The sequence below is a fragment of the Balearica regulorum genome, chromosome 2, assembly GCF_011004875.1.
Source record: "Balearica regulorum gibbericeps isolate bBalReg1 chromosome 2, bBalReg1.pri, whole genome shotgun sequence".
NCBI lineage: Eukaryota > Metazoa > Chordata > Aves > Gruiformes > Gruidae > Balearica > Balearica regulorum.
In genome coordinates this window covers 141,896,484-141,918,499 of record NC_046185.1, presented here as the reverse complement: position 1 = coordinate 141,918,499, position 22,016 = coordinate 141,896,484, and the positions used below count along the sequence as shown (strand labels likewise).

General features: G+C 41.0%; 1 protein-coding gene across 4 annotated transcripts in view; it reads right to left on the bottom strand.

Annotated features, from left to right (window-relative positions):
- Positions 1 to 777: 777 nt before the first annotated feature.
- Positions 778 to 22,016, bottom strand: part of CALCR (calcitonin receptor) — a 168,952-nt gene continuing 147,713 nt past the window's right edge. For 2 of the 4 annotated variants that reach the window (XM_075746168.1, XM_075746170.1), the window contains exons 9-13: positions 21,190 to 21,250; positions 21,021 to 21,087; positions 18,853 to 19,071; positions 10,549 to 10,590; positions 778 to 3,292 (exon numbers count right to left, since the gene is read on the bottom strand). In XM_075746168.1, the coding sequence (XP_075602283.1) occupies positions 3,071 to 3,292; positions 10,549 to 10,590; positions 18,853 to 19,071; positions 21,021 to 21,087; positions 21,190 to 21,250 (611 nt within the window). In that variant the 3' untranslated portion in view covers positions 778 to 3,070. Of the gene's footprint in view, positions 3,293 to 10,548; positions 10,591 to 12,894; positions 13,961 to 18,852; positions 19,072 to 21,020; positions 21,088 to 21,189; positions 21,251 to 22,016 lie in introns of those variants that run through there. The other 2 variants (XM_075746171.1, XM_075746172.1) reach the window with 2 other exon arrangements.

Sequence of the window (22,016 nt, the reverse complement as noted above, 5' to 3'; positions counted from 1 at the left end):
TCACATTGCTAGTGTTTAGGATTTGCATCTTTGGAAAAATGGCTCAGATTTTGTTTATTAAGGTTGGCAAAGGATGGAGGAGGATTTTGGAAAAGATGACAGAAATTCACCAGACTTGCGTGGTTGGTTTTATCCCAAAACAAAGTTATGTTGCTACGTTATAAACACATGAGCACTTTATAATGGCAATACTGGCAGATTTTAATTAAGGTTGCATTATTGCTAAGAATTTTAATACAGAGAAAATTATCTGTTCTACCTTTGTTGCTCTTTTATTTCAGCTAAAACATATTTATTAAGTAAATAAAATTAAAAACAAGTCTTAATTTCAGCATCCCATACCACATGAAGTCTTTCAATTTATGCTGTGTTTCTATTCCTCAAAGTAACCACACAAACCCTTCTGCCAGAGCAAATGTTCACTAAACTGGGTTTTCATGTTTTTGGTGTGGTGTATGAGAGGAAATAGATACTGCAGAGGTGATTAATGTAAAGTTTGGTTCCTCTTAAAATACACCTTGAATCCACTGACTGAAGTGTCAGCTCCTTTCCTGCTTTTTGATACACCGATATATTAATTCCGCATTTCTTCTGTAACTGTGAAATGCATGAGAGATAAAACACCCTACTGCCAAGATGTAACTACTGAGGTCGTATCAGCATTACCAATATTATTGTCACTAGTGTATGGTACTATTTATAAAGCAGATAAGTGAAATCTACCTTACGTATGCAGTGACAACATTTCAAACCATCTTGAGATGAAGAAAAATAGCATTTTTGATTGGAAAATATTTTAATTAGAAATTACTAAGTAAGTACCTCTAAAACACAGCCTTTCCTGCAAAGCCCAAGGGTGATGCCAACCCTAAACTCACATACTGAGTAAGACCACATTTTTAGTGGCTGCAAATGATCACCACTCCACTGAAACCAAAGCTGCCACAGGGACCGACATAACCACACAGTGTTTCCACCATCCGAAGCTCAAATTGAGATCCTAAACCCCAGATCTTGAATTTGGATTTTCAGAGCATTCTACTGAACAGAGCAAGAAAATATCATTAGTGAAGAAAGAGAACAACCACTGTAATGGCAAAGCATTTCCATTTTGTACATCCACATGAACATAATAGACTGTAAAATGACTTGTACTTACATGTTGTAAACACGTACATTATTAAAACCAACGTGTTCATTATTAAACTCTCTGTATTATTTACACTTCTTTTACAATCAGCTTGTTTGTATCTTTAGAAATTAAGAACGCCTTCTGGAGCTCTCCAGGGAAGTGTGGTGTGCCCCAAAGCTATTCAGAAATACAGCATTCATAGCAGAGACACCTTATCGCCTTTAATGACTAAGTCCTCCACTTCCCATTGGTAACTGGTAAAAGCAGAAATGGTGATAGATGAAGTACTGCTGTCCCAAAACCAGGACACCGGGTCAGGGCTGGTATTTAGACATTTGAGATGAACAGGTGTCACCACTGGCTCTTGCAGCTGTGTCCTCCTCTGACCATGTCTTCCTGCTTGGGCTGGGGTTGAAGCATCAGATGCAAGTGGATTAGCAGGAACACAAAAGGGGACTGATAACTTTCCAGCTTCCTTCAAAGTTAAGGACTGTGATGAGTATTTTGAAGTTGTTAGCATTTGAAAGATCCCATGCACATCTCAACCAAAGGCAAGGGAGTGGGAATCTGTAGGACAGTTTTTCAGAGGGATGTAAGAAGGAATGACATTATATTCATTAGACATTTTATGCATAAAACTCCATAGGAGTCACAGCCCTGCAAAACTTCCTTGGCACTGGCCTTGCTGCTTGCAGATTCTTTACAATTAACTTCATGTGGGAAAATAATCTATTTTATTTATTTTGTGATTTGCAGAACTTTTACAGCGACAGTACTGTAACTTCTAACTGCAAATCAGCTTCTCCCTGACCTGATTTCTGCCTCAGTAATCACACAGAGACCCTAATGATGCTTTGAATGTGTGATAAAAGGTGCTTATCACTCATGAAACTGTACATTCATCATGTTTTCCTGATGACAGACTCAGACTCACACAAGAAATCATCACCTTCAACAACTAGGGACTCAGAGCAGCAACCAGATTCCAAAAATAGATGCTTCCTGTGCTAAGACATTTCTTACCTGGGAGCCTTTAACAGAGACAAGCACTCATCTAGCATTCATCTCACGGTGGCTTTTAAAGCAAATCACAATTTCCAAACAAATTTCACAGTTTATTCAGAGTGAAAGAATTGTGCCTTAGTGATGAGTTTCTGGGCAGAGTAATAGGGTGACAATTTTTCCTATAAATAAATATTCTTGAACTACCAGTACTGTTAAGCAAAAACTATTTTAAGATGCCTTTCGGAGATGTTTGGGGCAGCCTAAAGAACTGATCTGTTTCTCTGAGGGTGTTTGAGATCTTGGTATGTGATGGGTATTTCACTTTCATTTGTTTTATGCATCTGCTAATGGGATAGTAGTATTTTGGGACATCCTTTGGAGATCATAAAGATTTGAATACTTTGGAAGCATTCTTTTTATGTTCATCTGTTTGATTCATCTTGCAATGTGCAAAATCTTTTAATAAGTCATCAAGCTCATTAAAAGGGGAAAAGTAAAGGACTCCAAGCCAGTTACATCTTGTGAAAGTCGGTAGTTCAAAATCTAGTGTTAAAGAAAAGTACTGAAAGCAAAAAGTGCTGAAAGTTTCCAATTGTGACATACTGGTTCTTTCTTTCCTGTTTGCTATGGGCTACCTGGCGCTGTTAGTACTGTCAGATGGACGCTTCATATGGCCGGTATGAGGAGATGTGGAGATGACACAGCCTGGTGGGCAGATCCATGTTCACTCCCTGCTGCAGCGTAGAGGACAAATGCTATTCCCAACTCTGCGTCAGACTGCCTCTACGCCACCGCTGTCAGAGGTCGATGTGATTTGAATATGATGTGTCCTTTCACCTGGTCTTGCCCTCTCCTGCAGTGTCTCCCACCCTTCTCCCCACTTTGTTCACAAGCAGAATGTGAAATGATGTGTTTGCGATGGCTGGCACTGATCTAAGCAGATGTCTCTCCGGATTTTAATGCAACGAGTTCAGAGTCCTCTATGTATCTTCCATTTAACTGTTCATTGTTGGAATCATGATGGTACAGGTAAACGGGGACCTCTGTGATAGAGGTTGCAGTGTAGGAGGTAGATCGCGTGGAACAGTGCTCTCGGCGCCTTTGGCCCCACTGGGTTTTGTACTGTGTCCATTGCCGCTTCAAAGCGCCTTGTACCTGGGAAAGAAACACAGAGTTAGGGTGAGGCATGATCTAAACCCCAATAATTGTAGACATTTTAAAATATGGAAAGGAAAGGAAAGGAAAGGAAAGGAAAGGAAAGGAAAGGAAAGGAAAGGAAAGGAAAGGAAAGGAAAGGAAAGGAAAGGAAAGGAAAGGAAAGGAAAGGAAAGGAAAGGAAAGGAAAGGAAAGGAAAGGAAAGGAAAGGAAAGGAAAGGAAAGGAAAGGAAAGGAAAGGAAAGGAAAGGAAAGGAAAGGAAAGGAAAGGAAAGGAAAGGAAAGGAAAGGAAAGGAAAGGAAAGGAAAGGAAAGGAAAGCTAAGCTCCAGGTCTAATTCCACCAGGTTTGGTCTGCCTCTCTCCTCTCCTCTGCTCCCAGCTCCAGAAGCAGAAGCAGTTACTCATCGCGGCATTAATTTCTTCCCTGCCTACCCTATGGCAGCAATTAGAGTTTCTGCAGTTGTTGCTGCTTATGAAGAGAGAGTATAGGTTAGCTGTTCCCATAAGAGGGAAATGTGGACCAGATTGCTGCATGGGAACACAGTAGGGTGCTATGGTAGAAGAGGGAAGAGGAAGGAGGGATGGGAATTAAAATCCATCTGATGCTGCAGCTGGATCTTTGCCCCTGGAATGGCCAATGCATTGTGATCCCTGAAGAAACTGAACCTTGAGTAAAATTGGCCATGAATGGCAAAGTGTAAGTACACTTCGAGAGCTTGCCAGGTCTGATTTTGCAGAGAGAAAGAGTTGGAGGATTAGTACAGCTAAACAGAGATTTTGTTTTGATAATTTAAGGACAGGTTCTCTGCTGGCAAAAAAACAGTATTGGTTATAGCCCTCTGTGTAGCAGAGAATTTCAACCTTTGGACATTCATCTTCTAGGAATAAAATATTTTATTCAACATTCACAGTAAGAGTGATGTTATATATGGCACTAGGATATGACTTAAACTATTGAGTCCTGCAGGGAATAAGAAGCCCTTCTCCAGGTTCATGTTGAGGCATCCCGGCACTTGCTAGCTCCTTCCCAAAGGAAGCGTTGAGACATGAGCAGGGTGTGGGCAAACCCTGGCTCTGTTAATTTGGATCAGTGACTCCAGACAGCAAGATGTGAGAATAGGAGCAGTTTGACATAATAATCAGCTGTAAATAACCACCCCTCCAGAGGAAGGCAGGCTCAGGTGAGGAACTGCGATCACAGGAGTGTCCCCGAGTTTCCGTGCTCCTGCTGAGGTGGACGCTGTTCGTCTTTTTTTTTACTCAGGGAGTAGTCTGAAGTCACGCTCCAGGCTCTGTGCAGAACAATATCTTTGATTCATGTAGATAAATCTGAATGACTTCAACATTTCCCAAGTCTACACAATTCTAATCACTCTATTAATATGTATATAGTAAAATGTTATCTATTCACTACCCACAGCTGCCTGCAAGAAAGCTATTTCATGTCACATAAGGATAAGGCTTCATAAGGAATTGCTATGAATCTGAGATGCTTACTGAGCATACAGCAGGACTATGCAGCTTGCCAAGAATGGATATATTTCAATTGCTTTAGCTTTTTATTTTTAATCCAAGACGCAAGCCAAGGTATGAGGAGTGATGCTATAAATCCTTACTCATGCGAGCAGTTGCACTGACTTTGGTATGAGTAAACAAACGTTTGCTGGACTAGTTCTTTAAAATTAACTTTAATGAAAATTAAAATTAATGAAAATGACATCCATGCCCAGTTTCCAATACTAGTTCTTTTTTGCTACTGTTTAGCTCAAGACAAAGTAGTTAAGAGTTCTTCTCATTTGGAGAACTGTATTGCTATTCACCTTCTCCTAACACATAAAGAAAAGAAAACAAATGGCTGAGTGTAGGTTAATTAGATATCAAGCATGGAAAAGGCATATGGTTACACGGAACTTTAATTACTGGGGCTGTGAGCAAAGCTTACTATGCCAATATTGAGATTTAAAGTGAAATGGCTACATGCAGGGATGTTTCATATCACACCATCACCAAAGTCTATTAGTGAGGAATAATTACTGCGTGAAAGAATAACGCAGCTGTAGCACATGATACAGAAATACTACACATGAAGTAAAGATTTTAGTCACTTTAGAATTTCCTTTTGATGTCACAGTATGAATATTGTAGCTTAGTCACCCTAGAAGCTATGAGGAGGGACTAGAAGAAGAAATCTTCAGGACTAAGTTAGTGACTTTCCCCAATGTCACACTGGGGCAGTGGTTCCTGTAACCTACGGCTGGACACAATGAGGATAATGCAAAAATCTTGGCTGTGCACAGCAGCTCTGCCTGCCTGCAGCCATCTCTCCACCACCACCACCGTGGTCGTTAGCACCTCTAGCCACTGCGCACCTCTGGCCATCCCCTCTGCCCCTCAGCACTGTGTTTGCATTTCACAGCAGTTCATCCATTCAGATTAATCTCAGCACTTCAGTGGAGGTGGCAAGAACATGCTCTTACACCCTTCCTGTTCCTCTCCTAGCTCCCTGCCCCTGCATAGACCCCAAGGCTTTGATCGCTCTTGCGTGGGGAGAAGAGATCCTGTGAAGTTGATGAGCTCCTGCTGAGCTCTCAAACTGTTCTCAGTTCAACCAGAGCCTGATGGGCCACCAGGGCAACCACAGGTCTGGAGATGATAACACGGTTAACTGAAGAGGGAAGAACAATGTCACTGAGTCTTACAAAGCCTGCCGTGAGGAGCTTATAGTTTTCTTCTCAGAAGGGAGTGACACTTAAATTGTATGTATGGTCAGGGAGAGAACAGGCACGTCCCTTCCAGTTCAGCCCATGATTAGAAGTGCCACTAGTCAGGTTGAAAAGGCTCCACAGAGCACTGAGAGCACGAGGTCAAAGCAGCTGTGTTTTTATTCTCCACTGAACTGCTGGCCTGTACCGGAACCCGGCCACAAACGGATAACGGATAGCATAAGCTGCGGCACTTGAGTAAAACAATGTGTTAATCTAGATTTCTGACATATTCCAAGGATCTCAGATGACCATAATTCAGTGCCAACTAAAACCATTCATGCATAGATTTTAAATGTGTAAGCAGCATTACTGAAAATCACATGCACAGCCACAACATATTAACGACCAAGGAGGCTCCTGGGGACCCGGACAGGCAGGGCAATGCCTGCTGTGCTTTCCGCTGAAAGAAAGTAAAGTCTAAAGAAATGAAGAGCTTGAGTTTATTTACTCTGCTCTTCAGGACCTAAAAGGTTTTTCTGTTGCCTATTATCCATTCATGCCTCTTTGGCACACAAGATATACGGTTGGTTTTCTTCCAAACAGACTTTCCATTTTGTTGGCCAGCCTTACAGTCTAGAAGCAATCTCAGGCCTGGAAATACGGTCTGGTGAGCAGACTATTGCAGAGACCTTGTATCATCTGCACAACACTGTTGCTGTTGGACAGAGAAGCTACAGTACTGCTGGACACTGAGATTTTATATGAAAATGCAAAAGAAGACCTGTCATTTTAAAAGTCCGAAACCAACCCATTGTTTACGTGTTCTTCCACATGAATGCAGGCATCGGTACAGCTTCTTTACATTTCCTTCTATAGATGGGCTCATGGTACTAAAGTGAGGTTGGCGAGGTAGTAGGCGATAAATGCAATATAAAACACTGTCAGGTGGTACTGAGTTTACTATTGTTTGTCCTGGCTAAACTTCATGTATTGAAGTTAAATATTCCAGTAGGAAAAAGTAAATCCCAGATTATCCAGGCTCCTGTGGTACTAAAATTAATTTCCTTGCCCCACACTGAATTTTCTCATGAAAAATATTTTGAGCTCTATGGCAGCAGATGTATACAGTGGCTTGGAAACAATCTCCTACCATGACTGAAGACCAGACTGTGGCTTTGGTCTATGTCATACTGCACACAGCAGGACTGGGGGAAATTATCTCAGCTTAGTTCTCTTGGACAGCCAAACTCAGGCCAGCACTCCCTTTGGAAGGACCCAGTGTCACCTTGGCATTAGTCTGTCGCTGCTCCTCTATAAGTTTTGTGCCTTATATATCTACACCTTGTGTAACTGCAGGAATAAATGGGACTTGGAGGAAAGGGTTCATAATCCTTTCGTCCTATTTTCTGGCACAGTCCAGCACAGCTCCTCTAGTACATAAACTTGCTTGACGTTTATTGGTAATGTGCTGATGTAAGTAGCACCAAACTGTCTTGAGTCTGTACTAGAGAGGTGTCATCTTTGACTCCCTGCCCACCTTAATGGGAAATTCTAAAAAAAAAAAGGCTTCCTTTATTGTCTGTTAAATAAAATTTCCCATAAGAAAATAATGAGAGGGTTTCTCAGCATCCCTGCCATTGACCATATTAGACAGTCTGCAAGTCTGAAGCAGATACGATTTTGAAAATGGGTGTACTGGTGAAAAGTACCCAAGCACCAACAAAAATCACTCTTAATATGTCTGGGAAACCTGAATCCCCACAGCGTTTTGTTCTTACTGTCTGAGACTGATCAACATTTCTGATCAGCCACTCCACCAAGGAGTCATTAATCCCGCACGAAGTCCGGAGCTACCCAGAGGTAGTTAAGTCATCCATGTGATTACTTACGGGAGCAATAGAGTACAAAACTGGAAGCCACATTTCAGTATCAGATTCATTTTTATCTCCTTTTGGGCATCGTCCTTTCCAGATGTGTCCCCTCAGTGATGGCAAGTTGACAATTCAAGTATCAAAAGTGGATATCCAGATGAGAGCCTTTCACAAGGAAGAGGTCCTTTTACTGTGGGCTGCCAGATGTGTCAAAAATGCTGTCAGAGGTGAACAGGGGTTTGGTGACTATTGCTGTCAGGATTTGGATCTAGGGCGTGCATCTTCAGTCCATGTAAGGAATGACTGGCTGCTATTGATGCTTCCTAACAGCAGTCCAGTCAATGCAGAAGTCCACAAAGCACAGCATGTCTCTGAGGTCAGACGTCTCAATATCATGTATGAATATGGTGTATTTTTTTAATCCAAATATATTTATTCTGAATTCTAAATTAAATGTAATATAATACTTAATGAACAAAAAAGAGCTGTGTATTTATTTTAGGCTCATTTTCATTCCTGGAATGTGGCTTTTAGTTTTCTGCCTTGCGCACTACAGGTAGTTCAGATGGCAGGTAAACTCATTCATACCCTGCCATCTAATTTTGAATTAAATGATGCATATGGTCTGCCATGATATATTCATTATTGTGTAACTTGAAACTTGTATTCCTGGAGTTGTAAAGATGGATATACTTCTCTGGTACTGTGGCATTGCCAAAAGTACTTTGGCATTAGAGCTATCTGATGACACACACCTAAGGAACAAACAGCCTTTAAGATAATTCATGTTTTGCAGTGCATTTTCTTGCTGCCTTTCCTCATTTTTAGCATTGCTACAGCCTTTAATCTATGCACAAATCCGTATGTTCTCATTAGAGTTGGAGAATTACAGAGTAATCGACCTTTTACACTAAAGCTATAAAACATTAAGCAAATTTGTTTTGCAAAAGCTAATCTGAAAAACATGGAAGGTGACACTGGTGAGAATGAAGAAGGAAGAAGGCAATGTTCAAGACCAGGATTTTGGGGTAATGCATTGTTTGGAGGCAAACGAGGACACACTGGAGCACTGCCTGTACCTAGCTACGCAGTCATTCCTACGGAGAGAGGATGTTTCAAAAATTGCCTGGCTGGTCTCTGCTTTCTCCACGCCAGGTCCTCCCTACCAGGGAGAATCAGAAGTCTTTCTATGTTTCCGGGGCATGGAGATTGGACTGTGCCAATAAGTGATGATAGTAAGGAACAAGGAGAAAGGTGGTAGTAGCCTGTAGATCTGGGAGACAAGAAATGTGATAGGGAAAAAAAAAAAAAAGACTTGTACATCCCTCCAACTTTGTTTAATTGGACCCATAAAACCATGACCTTCTGTAGTGTGATCTTTACAGCTATAATTTCATGTTAGATTCTGGTGTCATTAACTGCTCAAGTTTTGCCATTCTCCTTTATGACTCCTAAAAGGCCATGCTACAGAATGGCCTAGTGGGAGACCTCTAATCTTTTTTACTGTTGCATTTCTCTGTACATTTATGCAGTAAGCCAGCCGGAAGCAAATGTATAGTGATGTCGACAAGCGGTGGCAGAATTTAATCCTCTCTGCCATCCCAAAAGTTAGCAAAGCAGACAGTAGCCCCTTATCAATAAGACAACTTGCTTCAAGTCGCTATGGAAACATCAGCATGGTCACATAATTACTTGAATTTGCTGCTTTCTAATAATATACAGGGATAAACAGGAGCACAAATATCTCTTTGGGTTGGCATACTGAGTGTTAGCATCACAAAGCTTGCTCTGTATCTAATTTATCTGCTCTGGATTCAAAATTAACTTTTTAAAGGACTTCCTAGTCCTTTCTTAGCTTTGCTAAGATATATAGGTGTCTTATTTCACTACAGTTGAATGCTCCTGATGTATTGAAAAAGCATTTTTCTGCTAACCATCTTTGGAAAATGGCTTACTGTAGGAATTTAAATAGTTCTTGACATATTTTAACCTGTTATCTTTTTGTAAAATCTAAAAATGTAGTGAAGTGGACCTAAAACCTGCTGTAGGTATATAAAATATTGATCCAGATGTAAGAAAATGGGAGACATCTTTTCCTCAAGGGTTTTTATTTCTCAATTACTACATGAGAAACACTGACCTTAAAAATGCCAGCATTAATCCTCAAAGGAGTGAAAGTAATTGCAGTCCTCCAGGCATCTCTACTCTGACAGTGCTTCTAGGGATGGCATCTGCCATGACTCTGGGGCTGAACGCAGCACTTCGCTCTCCAGGACAGACCCCCGAAGATCCCCACTGCTGCTTATGGGGCATTGTGGTCCTTCTGGGTGATCCATCCCACTATTCTGGGACGGGAAGGGACATAGAGCATTTTTCTCCTTTACTTAGACCTCTGTCTCAAAATTGCAGATGGTGGGGGGAGAGTGTCATGCCTGTACCTCATTTGGTGCCATCTGCTTTGTAATGCTAACACTCCTGATTCATCTGCTCAGAGATATTCAAGTCACGCTCTGCACAGAGCTTTCCAAAATGCACACGGCTGCTTGTATATAGAGAGTAAAAAGTGACTTTGTGTGGTTTCAAAGTTTGTAGCGCAACATGCTTCATTTCTGCGTTAATGAACAATGAAGTGACTATTTTTCAAGTTCTGCTCATTTGCTGTATTTCACGTGCTTACCTCACCATTGAAGAAGCAGAATATAGTTGCCACAAGTAAGCCCTAAGAGAAAGGAAAAGCAAAGAGTTTAGAGATCAGAATATGTTGTTGGGGTTTTTTTGGTGTTGTTTGGAAATTTGGACTTGAGGAATACAAGATAAAAACATTTGTCCACTTCCTCTGCGTCACAGACACTTCACCTAACTTCTCCCTCATTCACAGTTACATTATTACACTGATATTTGTCTTTTCAACATGTTTTACCTTTTTCTTCTATATCACTAGCATTTATAGTAATGAATGATATATATTCAATTTTGGCAATGAAGTTAATTTTGTACAAGAGGCCTAGAGAAGGAAAATTAAATGGCATGTAAGGTAGATATCTTGCTTACAGCAGAGTACCACACTGGTACTGACTTTGCTGAAGAGATGGCAGAGGAATTGTATCCTGCGTGCTGGCACTTGTTTGTCAGACTGCAGTTATCCAGTTAAAAGTGTTGGTCAAGGAGAATCCAGCTGCCCCAGGCAGGCTTTAAATCAAACTGTATGTCAGGATAAGTGGGCTTGTATGTGGGCAATCACAATGGATGGCAGGGATCTCAAAAGAGGTATAAATTGTCAGAAAAAGGAAAAAAACCTACCACAATAGTTGAGTTCTAAGGTAGGGGGCAGAGAAAAAAGAAGAGAGATTGCAGATAATAGCTTGGTCCTAAATGGCTTAAAATTAATTTAATTATTGCCACAGCTGTTCAGATAATATTTCACTACTGCTACAAGACTAAACAGGGCCAAGCCAGGGACATGAGGTGAGAAGGTGTGAAATAAATAAGAGAGAAAATTCTCGCACACAGAGCCCGCCACTCAGAACTATGTAGTTACCTTGGTCCATGTTCTAAACTGCACTCACTCTTATTAAAATAGCATTACATAGCATCACTAGGAGCCAAATGCCTTCATTTTGAATTACTTAAAGCAGCTATTATAAAGTAAACGTATGGCAGTTTGTGAAATTGAGGGGAAAACTGCAATACAATAACTTGTGTTCCCAAGGGCTGCTTTGAAGAGCTTTACAGCTGTATCTTTTTATAAACCCTCATTTAACTGATTACCAGTTAAATTGTAGCTAACACTTTGTAAAATGTCTTGGACTCTCAAGTGTATATTTTGGACCACAAATGTAGGGAAGCAATAACTGTTTTAACAAAATGCTTATATATTAGAGATACACAGGCTGGTTTAAAGAGGTGCTGACCACCTGAATTTTGGCAATTATTTTACTCCAATAAATTTTCTCTAATGCAGAATTTGTAATTTGACATGACTTCAAATACGAACACAGAAAAGCATGTGCGAGGACGAGGAAGGATAGACATAGTGAGAAAAAGAAAGTTTCTTTTCATGTTTTGGAAGAACAGTGAGTATGCTCAAAACCCTCAAATCCCAGTATACAATGTGCAATGCACAATAGTTTGTCCATAAGCTCTGGTTTCAGAAACAGCACAAAGTCAACCAAAATCTTACACCTCTAAAGCAGGACTTTGTCAGACCACAGATTCCTAAATAAAAAATTTATGCAAATTTGAGTAAAAGCATCACTTCCTGGTGGCCTATATTGATTTTCTCCTGCGCTGTGTGTGCTACATTAATTAGCACAGTCTTGCAAAACATCTGCTGTTGAACTGCACAGTACATGGTCTCGGCAGGGGTCTCATTATTTTGCTAAACTGTGTTTATATTAACAGCAGTCAGCCATGATGGGACATGAGATGAATCTTGATTTCCTCTGGGAGTAGAGATGCTCGATGGACGTCCCATGTGAGGCATGGCAGACACAAAAGACATCAGGATGAGAGAAAGAAGCTGAGAAATTTTTCTAAGTCTGTTCTTCAGCAAGAGTGTTTAGGAGGAATTTGGGAACTGCAGTTCACCTCAAGGCAGAAATTGAACCTGAACTATTGAAGTGAAGCCATTTTCCATTTCAGTTCCTGTATGGTATTTGAATTTCTCTGTTACATCCTGCAATTGTTCTACTTTTTTTCTCTTGGAGAGTGTAGTTCCCTTAGCTAGTGTTTTCTCCAAGCAACTTCTGACAGAAAAGCTAAAAAGGAAGCTGTGGTGATGCCTCGTATCCCTTCAGTTATGCTTCTGGTCTGGAGTGAGCTGAGAGCAGATCTGGCTCCTTGTTATTTTGAGACCATGGATGTTGTACATCTTCTGGCCAAAGAAATTATATTCTCTCTTTGTTCTATATATGTCTCATTGCTCTTCTTCCACCAGCAATGGCCATCTGGGCTCTGCCATCTATATTTGTATTTGTATTTGTATTTCTATTTCTATTTCTATTTCTATTTCTATTTCTATTTCTATTTCTATTTCTATTTCTATTTCTATTTCTTCTTCCATTTTATACATAAAGTTTTGTCCATAGTTCAGAGTACTATTGTTATCTTCAGCTGTAAAGCTACAGAGGTATCAGTAGCAGAAACCAGCTTTGTCTCTTCAGAGCCAGGAGGGCTTGGGATGATGATAATTTTACAGTGGATCTATTAAAACATGTGACATATTGGATGTAGGTTAATTATTTCATATAAGGCCCACAGGTTAATTCTCGTATCTCTTTGACATATGTCTTCCATAGTCTCTAACTGCTGCTGGTTTTTGCTCAGGGTGCAATTCTTGTTGAGGATGAGCTCTCTAGGTCAATTATATCTCTCTGCCACTGTGTGGAGTTGTTAAACTGACCTGTGATATATTGTCTGCTGACAGCAGGGTAACGGTGGCTGTGGTATTGAAGGCAGAGATGAAGAATATATTTATTCTGAGATTAAGGTCTTTAATGACTGCTTCTGAAATTCTTTATTTCTGGAACCATGTGAAGAACAGATGAATGTGACTTTTGGCTGAATCATGCCTTAAGGATTGTCCAGAGTCAGCAGCTCTCAGACCTTTGTGTACCTTACTGACACCGTAGTTAGTTTTTCCCTGTGTTAAAGTGCCTATACTGGTCCAAAGACATTCTTTGCTTGACAGGTTTTTTAATTTGTATCTCACTCTTCTAGAGGACATAAGTGTCTTCAAGAGAAGTTCCAGTAATTTGCTCAGGTTCAAAAGAAACAAAAAAACCACCTATGCAGATACTGCAAATTTACATGGGTTTCTGATACCTCCGTAGTTTTTCTTCTAGTTTATGTCTCCATAAACCAAATAAAACGTATATAGATATGCTCATTTCTGTTATTCTTGAGCATGTCCATGGCCTTATCTTCCGATGTGTTGCTGTATAGGCTTTAGTGGGATGATCTATTCATTACTGATGGTATGAGATGATGGCACATCATTGTAATTGTACAGAAGGCCACAATATAAAAAATCAGTTTCTCATTCTCTGTGTGGGCTTTGGTCCATGTCCATTCACTTCTCACTTCTGGATCTGAATGGACAGGCAAAAAAAAAGAAAAAAAAAGAAAAAAAAAAAAGAAAAAAAAAGGAAAAAAAAGAAGCATGGCCAAGGTTCTTCATAGAAGTACTTCCCATTCCCATCTCTCTCATTTCAGCAAAGACAAAGAGCTTTGAGAAAAACAATACCATGTTCTTCATCAATCACAGCACATTCATACAGCATCTCTGAGGTTAATGACTGTGTTATAAAGTGGTCATTTATGCTAGGTTAAAAAAAATAAGCAAAGCAAAGAATGTGTCTGGGCAGTTTCTGCTGCTGTTGAGGTGGGGAGATTGTCATGAGAGGGCTGAAGACGGCAACCCACCTGCTGCAAAATGAGGGAGACAACCCACCAGCCAAAGCTCACACTCTGCTGCTTCTCCCGCTCTCTGCTGGAGGTTTCATGACTGTCATTTCATACATGAATTTTTCATACAAAAAGGGCACTTTATCCAGCTTTCAAAAAACCCCACCATTGCCCCTAACTTTTATTGGCTCAAAATATTAGACAGTTTTGAAATTACTAATAATGCAAAGAAAAAATGGAAGAGGAAATTAAAAAAACCTGACAAAAACACTTATGTTGTCAAAAGCAGTCCTATGACCTTAACTTTGTACAGAATAAAAAATGTTTCTGCTTTGGCATCACCGAGGATATTTATTTCCCTTTAAATGGAGAAACGGATGGAATGACTACCTTCTAAAATGCATTGAAATATCCTACTATTTTATGAGGCTACTTTTAAATGGGTTAATTTTGTTCTGTGTAAAGCTGCATAGAGAGTTAAATTTACAACTTGGAGGCAGGGTGGACAGATATGTGACCCAAACCCATGCCTGGAAGTTACAAAATAAGCTTTGCAGAATTGAGGCCCCTGTGAGCTGGATCCTCCTGCCCGGCAGGGCGGGTGCTGCAGTCCTGAGGGTGCTGCTTGGAGGCTGCTGCTGCGTAATCTTACTTGAGCAGCAAGAAAACTTTTATTAATCTCAACTTAATGGAAAAAACCTTTTTATTTGCCAACAAAAAACAAGGTCCTTATGCTGAATAGAATGTTAATTTCTAATTATAAGCAGACTTGCACATTTAGGGACGTAGTCAGCAATGTGTTAAGAAGAGTAACTTGCATATTGCTGTTGATTTGGGGGGATTTTGATGGAGGACTTCTCCACTGCACCAAGTGGACCTCCATGGCTAAATCTTCTCTAGCATAGCGACAGTGCCATGTCAGGTAACGTGACAGCCTCTGCAAACCCTGCTACAAGATGCTGGAGAGAGAGAATTTGGAGAGAGAGGACAGTTGGTGGAAGGAGTTTTCAAGCAGGAGTGTGTTAGTCACTGGGCTTGTTTGAGAGCATCTGCCTGGGGTGGGGCTTATATGTGGGACTAATGGATGTATCACAGGGTTATTGCATTTTTCTACTCTTTCTTTTTTCTTTTGAGACCTCTGCTATGGATCTAAGGTCAGAGATCAGAAGCTGGGATAACAAGATGTGCTCGCTGGCAGGAGACCCTCTGACTGGAGCTCAGCACCCCAATCTCTTTGCAGCCTGGGACCCCCCTCAAACCAGACACTCGTTGGTTCCCAGGGTGGGGGAAGTGGCAGGGGCAGCCCCAGGACCAAGGGAGGTGTAGGCAGCCGCGGCAGGGTGTGAGGCATGAGCCATGTCCCTCCTGCCCTCAGCACAGAGACCTGAGTGCAGTTACAGGCAGGAAACAGGGCTGTTGCTGGTACGGTCCTTCGCAGAAGACACCCGGTTTGACCAGATGTATCATTTCATCTTCGCTGGGCAATACGATGGGACTTTTCAGGCTTTTAAGTGACAGATGTGTTTTCATGGCACAGGTGTGCAAGGAGCCAGCACATCCAGTACCTTGATGTTTTACACGCTGAGGAACACTGCATCTTTCACGTGCTTTCAGCATCATCTCACTGGCTTTTTGAAAGTCAGGTCCTCTAGGAAAATCTGCAGCTCACTGGCTCTTCTGTAGCACAAATGTTTGCTTTGTGGTGCCTAGTTAGGAGCTCTGTTTAATAAGCTAACTGCGTGTTCAGCAATGCACCTACAGCATCCCACTCTGTGCCTTAGTTATTCCAGTTAAGGGTTGAAATATCTTTCCTTTGCCTGGTGCAGCCTTCATTTCAGCACAGTCTGGAGACTGAAAAGCTGATATTGGTGATGGTGAGGGGAGATAGTAATCTCTACTTTTACAGGATCCATGGGAGGCTGGCTGGCAAAGTACATGCATTTGTATTCGCAGCACAAAAAAACCAGTCTTCAATTTTTTTATAATGTATACATCTACTATACAGTTCTGTTAAGAAGAATCTGGTCTATGTAATGAAACAGACACGAGCTGATACAGGGGAGAAAGATACAGAGTTTGTGAATTGCTCATATAGCCATATTTGAAAAAACACTTCTACTTAAAATGGTGAGCATTGATGATAGTACTGCAAAAAGGGCAGGAGAGTTCAAAACCAGACTGGCTTCTGTTATTCAAAAATGACTTCAGCAGAGGAAACCTAGCACATAACATCTCGACATGTTGTTTTTCAACTGGGAAAACGGTTCTCTGAAAGAAATATTATTATACAGTTTCTCATGGGAACAAATTCTTTCTCATTCACCACCCTCAATCCTCTGATTTTTACAATAGACTGCAGTGCTTGTTTGCACCATTTCTGTGTACATGGACTATTTAACTAATATATCAAACCATTGTGGTCACTTAAAGCAGCGATGTGCTGTGGAAAAACTGTCTCTCTTTCTGTTCTAGAAAAGGCATAAAAAATTTATCATTTAACCAGTGCAGAAATGGAGAATGTATTATACTTTCCAACAAAAAAACCCCATAATTGCACCCATGATGCCTCTGCTTGCATATGACTGACATGCCACAGGATGCAAAAACTAATAGACTGCTGCTAGTTTCTGGAGACACAGGCTGTGCTGCGGTTTGTGAGAGTGCAATAGCTAGCAGGGAAATATAGCCGTTACACAAGCTAATACAATATCTGCTAATTACATAATCAGTCCTGGAAGAAAATGAGCACCAGAGGAGTGATTATATAGCTGGCTATCTTAAATATGCATACAAGAAATGTTTGGGAAAGGATTAAAAAAAGTTTATTTCAGAACAGAATTAAAATTCTGCCCTAAGTAGAAATGGGAGCATCACTGCTGGCTGCAGTTAGCAGGACAACTGCACAGCCCTCCCGAAAGGCCAAATTTTATGTGCTGGCAGGAAGCACACTGAGATTAAATTGCAGAGGTGTCAAGAGCTGTTCTGTGAGGTCTGCAATGCTGCCCTGGCTGGGGGACAGCCCTGGGTGGACAGTCACCGCTCGGCATGCCCGCTGGCTGCTCTGGGCACAGCGGCAGTGGGGCACAGGCAGCCCCCACCATGTGCCCATTCCGGTGTCCCCGGCACCATCCCCGCTGCTGAAAGAAAACAAAATGTGTTAGCAGGGGGTGATCGGGGTCAAGAAACACCCATTCCTGATGACTGGGACAAGGGCAGAAGGAAACCATCGGGGATGATCCTTTGCCTCCTTGGATCCCTCCATCACCTAATCCCATCCCTTGGTACAACAGTTTCACAATACTTTGGTTTTGTTTCCGGTTCCCTTTTAGCCCAAGTTTGGTGAGTTTCCTTTGCATAATGATCATAATTATGATTGTTAATTAACATAATTACCTTCTTTTCATAATTGTCCAACAACCTCACAGGATTTGGAAGATGTTTTAAGAGTAAAATGATTATTGTAACACTCTATCTTATCCTAACTTTCTAAAACTGTAAGCAACATGTCACCAGAAAATTTATTTGGAGATATTCCTTTATAGCCCTTGAGACCAAAGAAATGACGATACAGGTAATAACAGAAGAAAGACTCTCATTCCTTTTAAGCAGAACTGTAATAGAAGATGGCACAAACTTCAAAAATAGACCTGTAGCTTTATTTATTCTATGCACACAGGAGCACGCACACCCACAGTTTTGAAGGATAAGGGTGATAAGCAGAAAATACAATCTAAGATGACAGGGTGCATAGATTTTGGTAGCATTATTTATCACTTCATTTAAGGAAAAAGCACCACTGATTTTTTTTTGAGCTGTTTTCTTACTGCAACATTACAATAATTACTGCATTTATTAACTTCTGTATGAAAGGAAACAAGAAGTGGGTCACTGTACTCACCCATGTTGACTGCTACTCACAAATGCATTAGAAATCTGTCTTTGCTAGTCAATGTAGGATGAATACATTACAGTCAGTAGACCAGATAACAAAGCATTTAAAGTAATTTAGGTTTATATTGTTTTGTTTTTAAAAGAAATAAACCAGACTTACTGAATGATGCTGTATTTTCAAAGCATTTATGAAATCAAAATGTCAGTCTTGTATTTTAATTTAAATGGCCTCATAATGGAACTTTAACTCCTAAATGAAGCTTCATTGTCTGTCTTTGCTTCTGTGTGTTGGCATTCCCTCTGTACAACAGTTTGCATACACAGCTAATGTGAATATTAACCTCACAGCACCAGTTTCAGTCAATTCAAGCACTTCAACAGAAATTGTGTTGGAACAGAAAAGCCCTCTGTGATCTCAGTTTTCTCTCCTTCGTTTAGAAATAGTGTCATCTGATAATTTTTGCTACATTTTCCATTGTTTCCCCTATCTTGTGGTTGCTCTTTATGCAGCCGTGCTACTCGTGCAAAGGCAGATAATCCAATAACGTGAAAGTGGTTGGAAAATAACTGCAAAACCAGCGTCACGCTCAGTTTCAGGGCAAAACAACTGGCAACAGCATCTTCAGCTAAATTAACTTGACAGCAAGTACCCCACCTAAGTTGAAGTTGCTACTATATAACATACCTGGTAATGCATTAATATGTGCATGATGTAATCATATATTTCTCCAGCAAGTCGGTTTTCTGGTCTCCAGGGGATAATAACAAACTGAATTCCTAGTAAGGGCACCAGGATTAAAGTGGCTCTGACAGCTTTCATATACATGTTGGACTCAGCACGGTGGGTATCTCTTAGCTTTGTCACCAAAACTCGGACAATGTTAAGCAGAAAGAAAAAATTGACCTGCAAAAGCAAAGCCATTATAGTTGAAAGCATTCAAATTAGACATTCAAAATAAAAATATAGAACATATAAATGGTAGTAAAATGTAACTTTCTAGCTTTATTGTAGCTCATAATGGGCAGCTCCTTGGAAGTCAGGCCTTGAAAAATACCTTGAATGTCTTCAAAAAAGAGATGTTAAGCTGCTCTACATGCTTCCCTTAGGAAGCCTGCGTGGATGTTTCAGGCAGGCAGGGATCAGTTTTAGGAAGCACTGGCTGTTTCGACACTTCTGTGGGCAAATTTAGGATTTCCAGGGAACAATCAATCTCGGTTTTATGTCTAAAGTTTAAATGGATGGATGAATTGTCCCGAGAGTAACCGTGTCTCTCTTCTGAGTCTGAAGGTCACCTAGGTATCTTGCTTCAGTCCGCACCGAAGATGTCCGCAGCCAGGTGACACAAACCCCAGTGTGTCCCTGGGCGTATGGGACCAATGTGGGCACACGATTTCTCTGAGAAATGTGCTCCGGCTCACAAGGGCCAATACTTCAGGCTTGTGTATAAGCAGGGAGGCAAGGCTGCTCTTGAGAAAAACCTAGGCTGCCCCTTGCCTAGGGGGATTCCAGCTGTGTGTGCTCAGCACGTGGAAACCTGCTCTTGACCCTGGCTTCACCGAGAGCTCCTGGTGGGATGTGCTGACAGCTGGTGAAGGGACAGGGAGGGCAGACCCAGGCTGATAATGAGCCCAGTGGGTACCCTGTGGTCTTCCTAGGTATCACAGAGCTTCTCTCTCTCCACTGTACACAGATCACTCTTTTCCACTCTGTTACAGTAATATCAGGCACCTATGCCTCGGAACCTCAATAGACTTTTTTCAGATGAATTTTAAAATAAGTATGTAAGTTGCATAACTTACATAGATACTTTAATAGCCCAAATTCCATAGATACATGAGAAATTTCAGTTGAACCTTTCAGAAAAATAAAACATGAATCAGTAAGCTTTAGTAAAGCATTTCATCACTTCTTAACTACTGAGAGACCTTTCAACTGTTTTACATTTGTGCTCTACTGGAAAAAGGAATAATAAATGACTTCTGAGGTCCCATTCAGCATTAAATCTAAACTTTATTCTCCATCCTCTTTTGACTTCATTCATTCTGCTTAAACTTCACTTTTAGAATTTCTGGAAGTAACTGTGAAAAGTGCAAAAAAGACTTTATAAAGGTAAAAATCCTCAGCTCTTCTGAGTCAGCCTGTCACTATGAAATTTTTGTAGCAGAGCATGCAGGACATTCTGTAGATACTGACATCTTCACAAGATAAATAAGACTGGAAATGGCATAAGCACAAGCCAGAAATTATAATGCCTTATTTTGAAAACAGTTAAAGATTGCTCCTTTTCTATTAAAAAACCAGCCCCTCCTTTTTTCTTTGTGGTTAAGATGTACAGACTTGGAGCATGGTGATAAATATAAAGGTTAAATGGTCTCTTCTAGAAGTTAGTTGGCATTACAACAGCAGAAGCAATCATAGAATCATAGAATCAATAGAATCATAGAACGGTTTGGGTTGGAAGGGACCTCAAATATCATCTAGTTCCAACCCCCAGCCATGGGCAGGGACACCCTCCACTAGACCAGGTTGCTCAAAGCCCCATCCAACCTGGCCTTGAACACTTCCAGGGATGGGGCCTCCAAAACTTCTCTGGGCAACCTCTTCCAATGCCTCACCAACCTCACAGAAAAGATTTTTTTTCCTTATATCTAATCTAAATCTACCCTCCTTCAGCTTAAAGCCATTGTCCCTGGAAAGTATTGAGAACCTGTCCTCTTAACACTGAGCAGAGAAAACCTCTAGCTACTTCTGAGTTTTGACCAGAACACTTAAAATACAGAAAGTTCTATTCTATACAGGTTAGCAGCATTTCTACAATAATTATTAAATTTGACAGCAAATAATATTCTTACCAATAAAGCTGCCATTACAGGTCCATGAACAATATAAAGCAAGTGCGTGTCAACACTCATCCAGCAGCTGGAGAAGAAATACACTATTAAAATTTATTATTAACTGAAATAAAATGTATTACACAGTTAAATAATGCTAAGTTCCTTCAAAAGCAGACATGCTACTCACTTGTCATTGAAGTATTTGGCTCTTGCAACAGCATGAATAGATGCTGGCACTAAAGGGAAGCCTGAAACGATAAAATTGATATATCAGTCTTGGAATTTTTTTAGCTTGAATTTCATAATGTCTCTTGTTCATCAAACACATATATGTGAAATCACAGCTTTCAGGAAAGAACTGTAATCCCATTGCACTCAGGGCCCTAGCATTACCTCCATGGTTGGATGCAAAAGGGAATAACGATCAAGGCAGGCCAACAGGAGAAGCAAAGCCCACGGGCTATGCTCTCCTGGGGTGTCACAAAGCTGCTGCCAGGCTCCCCTGCCTGCTGCGGCTTGTGCAGGGAAGGGTGTGAGCAGGCAGTGTGGGAAGGAGGCAGGGAGCAGCCAGTTCTCAGTGGAGTATTCCCTCGGGAAACCAGGGACACTTGTTAAGACCGTGTAAATCACTGTTGAGCAAGAGGGAGGCACATTAACTTGCATGCCAGATTATGGAGCAATAAACAACAGAGTGAGGAGTTGCTCTTTTGGACCCTATGGCAAGAGAAAATTTAGGAGCCAGGAGGTTTTTTTGGGGGATGGGGATTTGGGATATCATTTGCAGGTTCCCAGCCTCTGTGCAGCCAAACCCACACAATGCAGCTTTATCACAGCAGGGAGTGGAGCTATGGATACCATAAATCCACATCTGCTTTATCTGTGAAGCCTCAAGGGAGGCCACTGCTCTGACAGGGAGCTGACGGGAGCCGGTCCACTCTTGTCCATCTTGCTTCAGCTGTTGTGCCCTTCTCTAATAGGCTAGAAACCTGGAACTGGGCAGTCTGCACTATAATA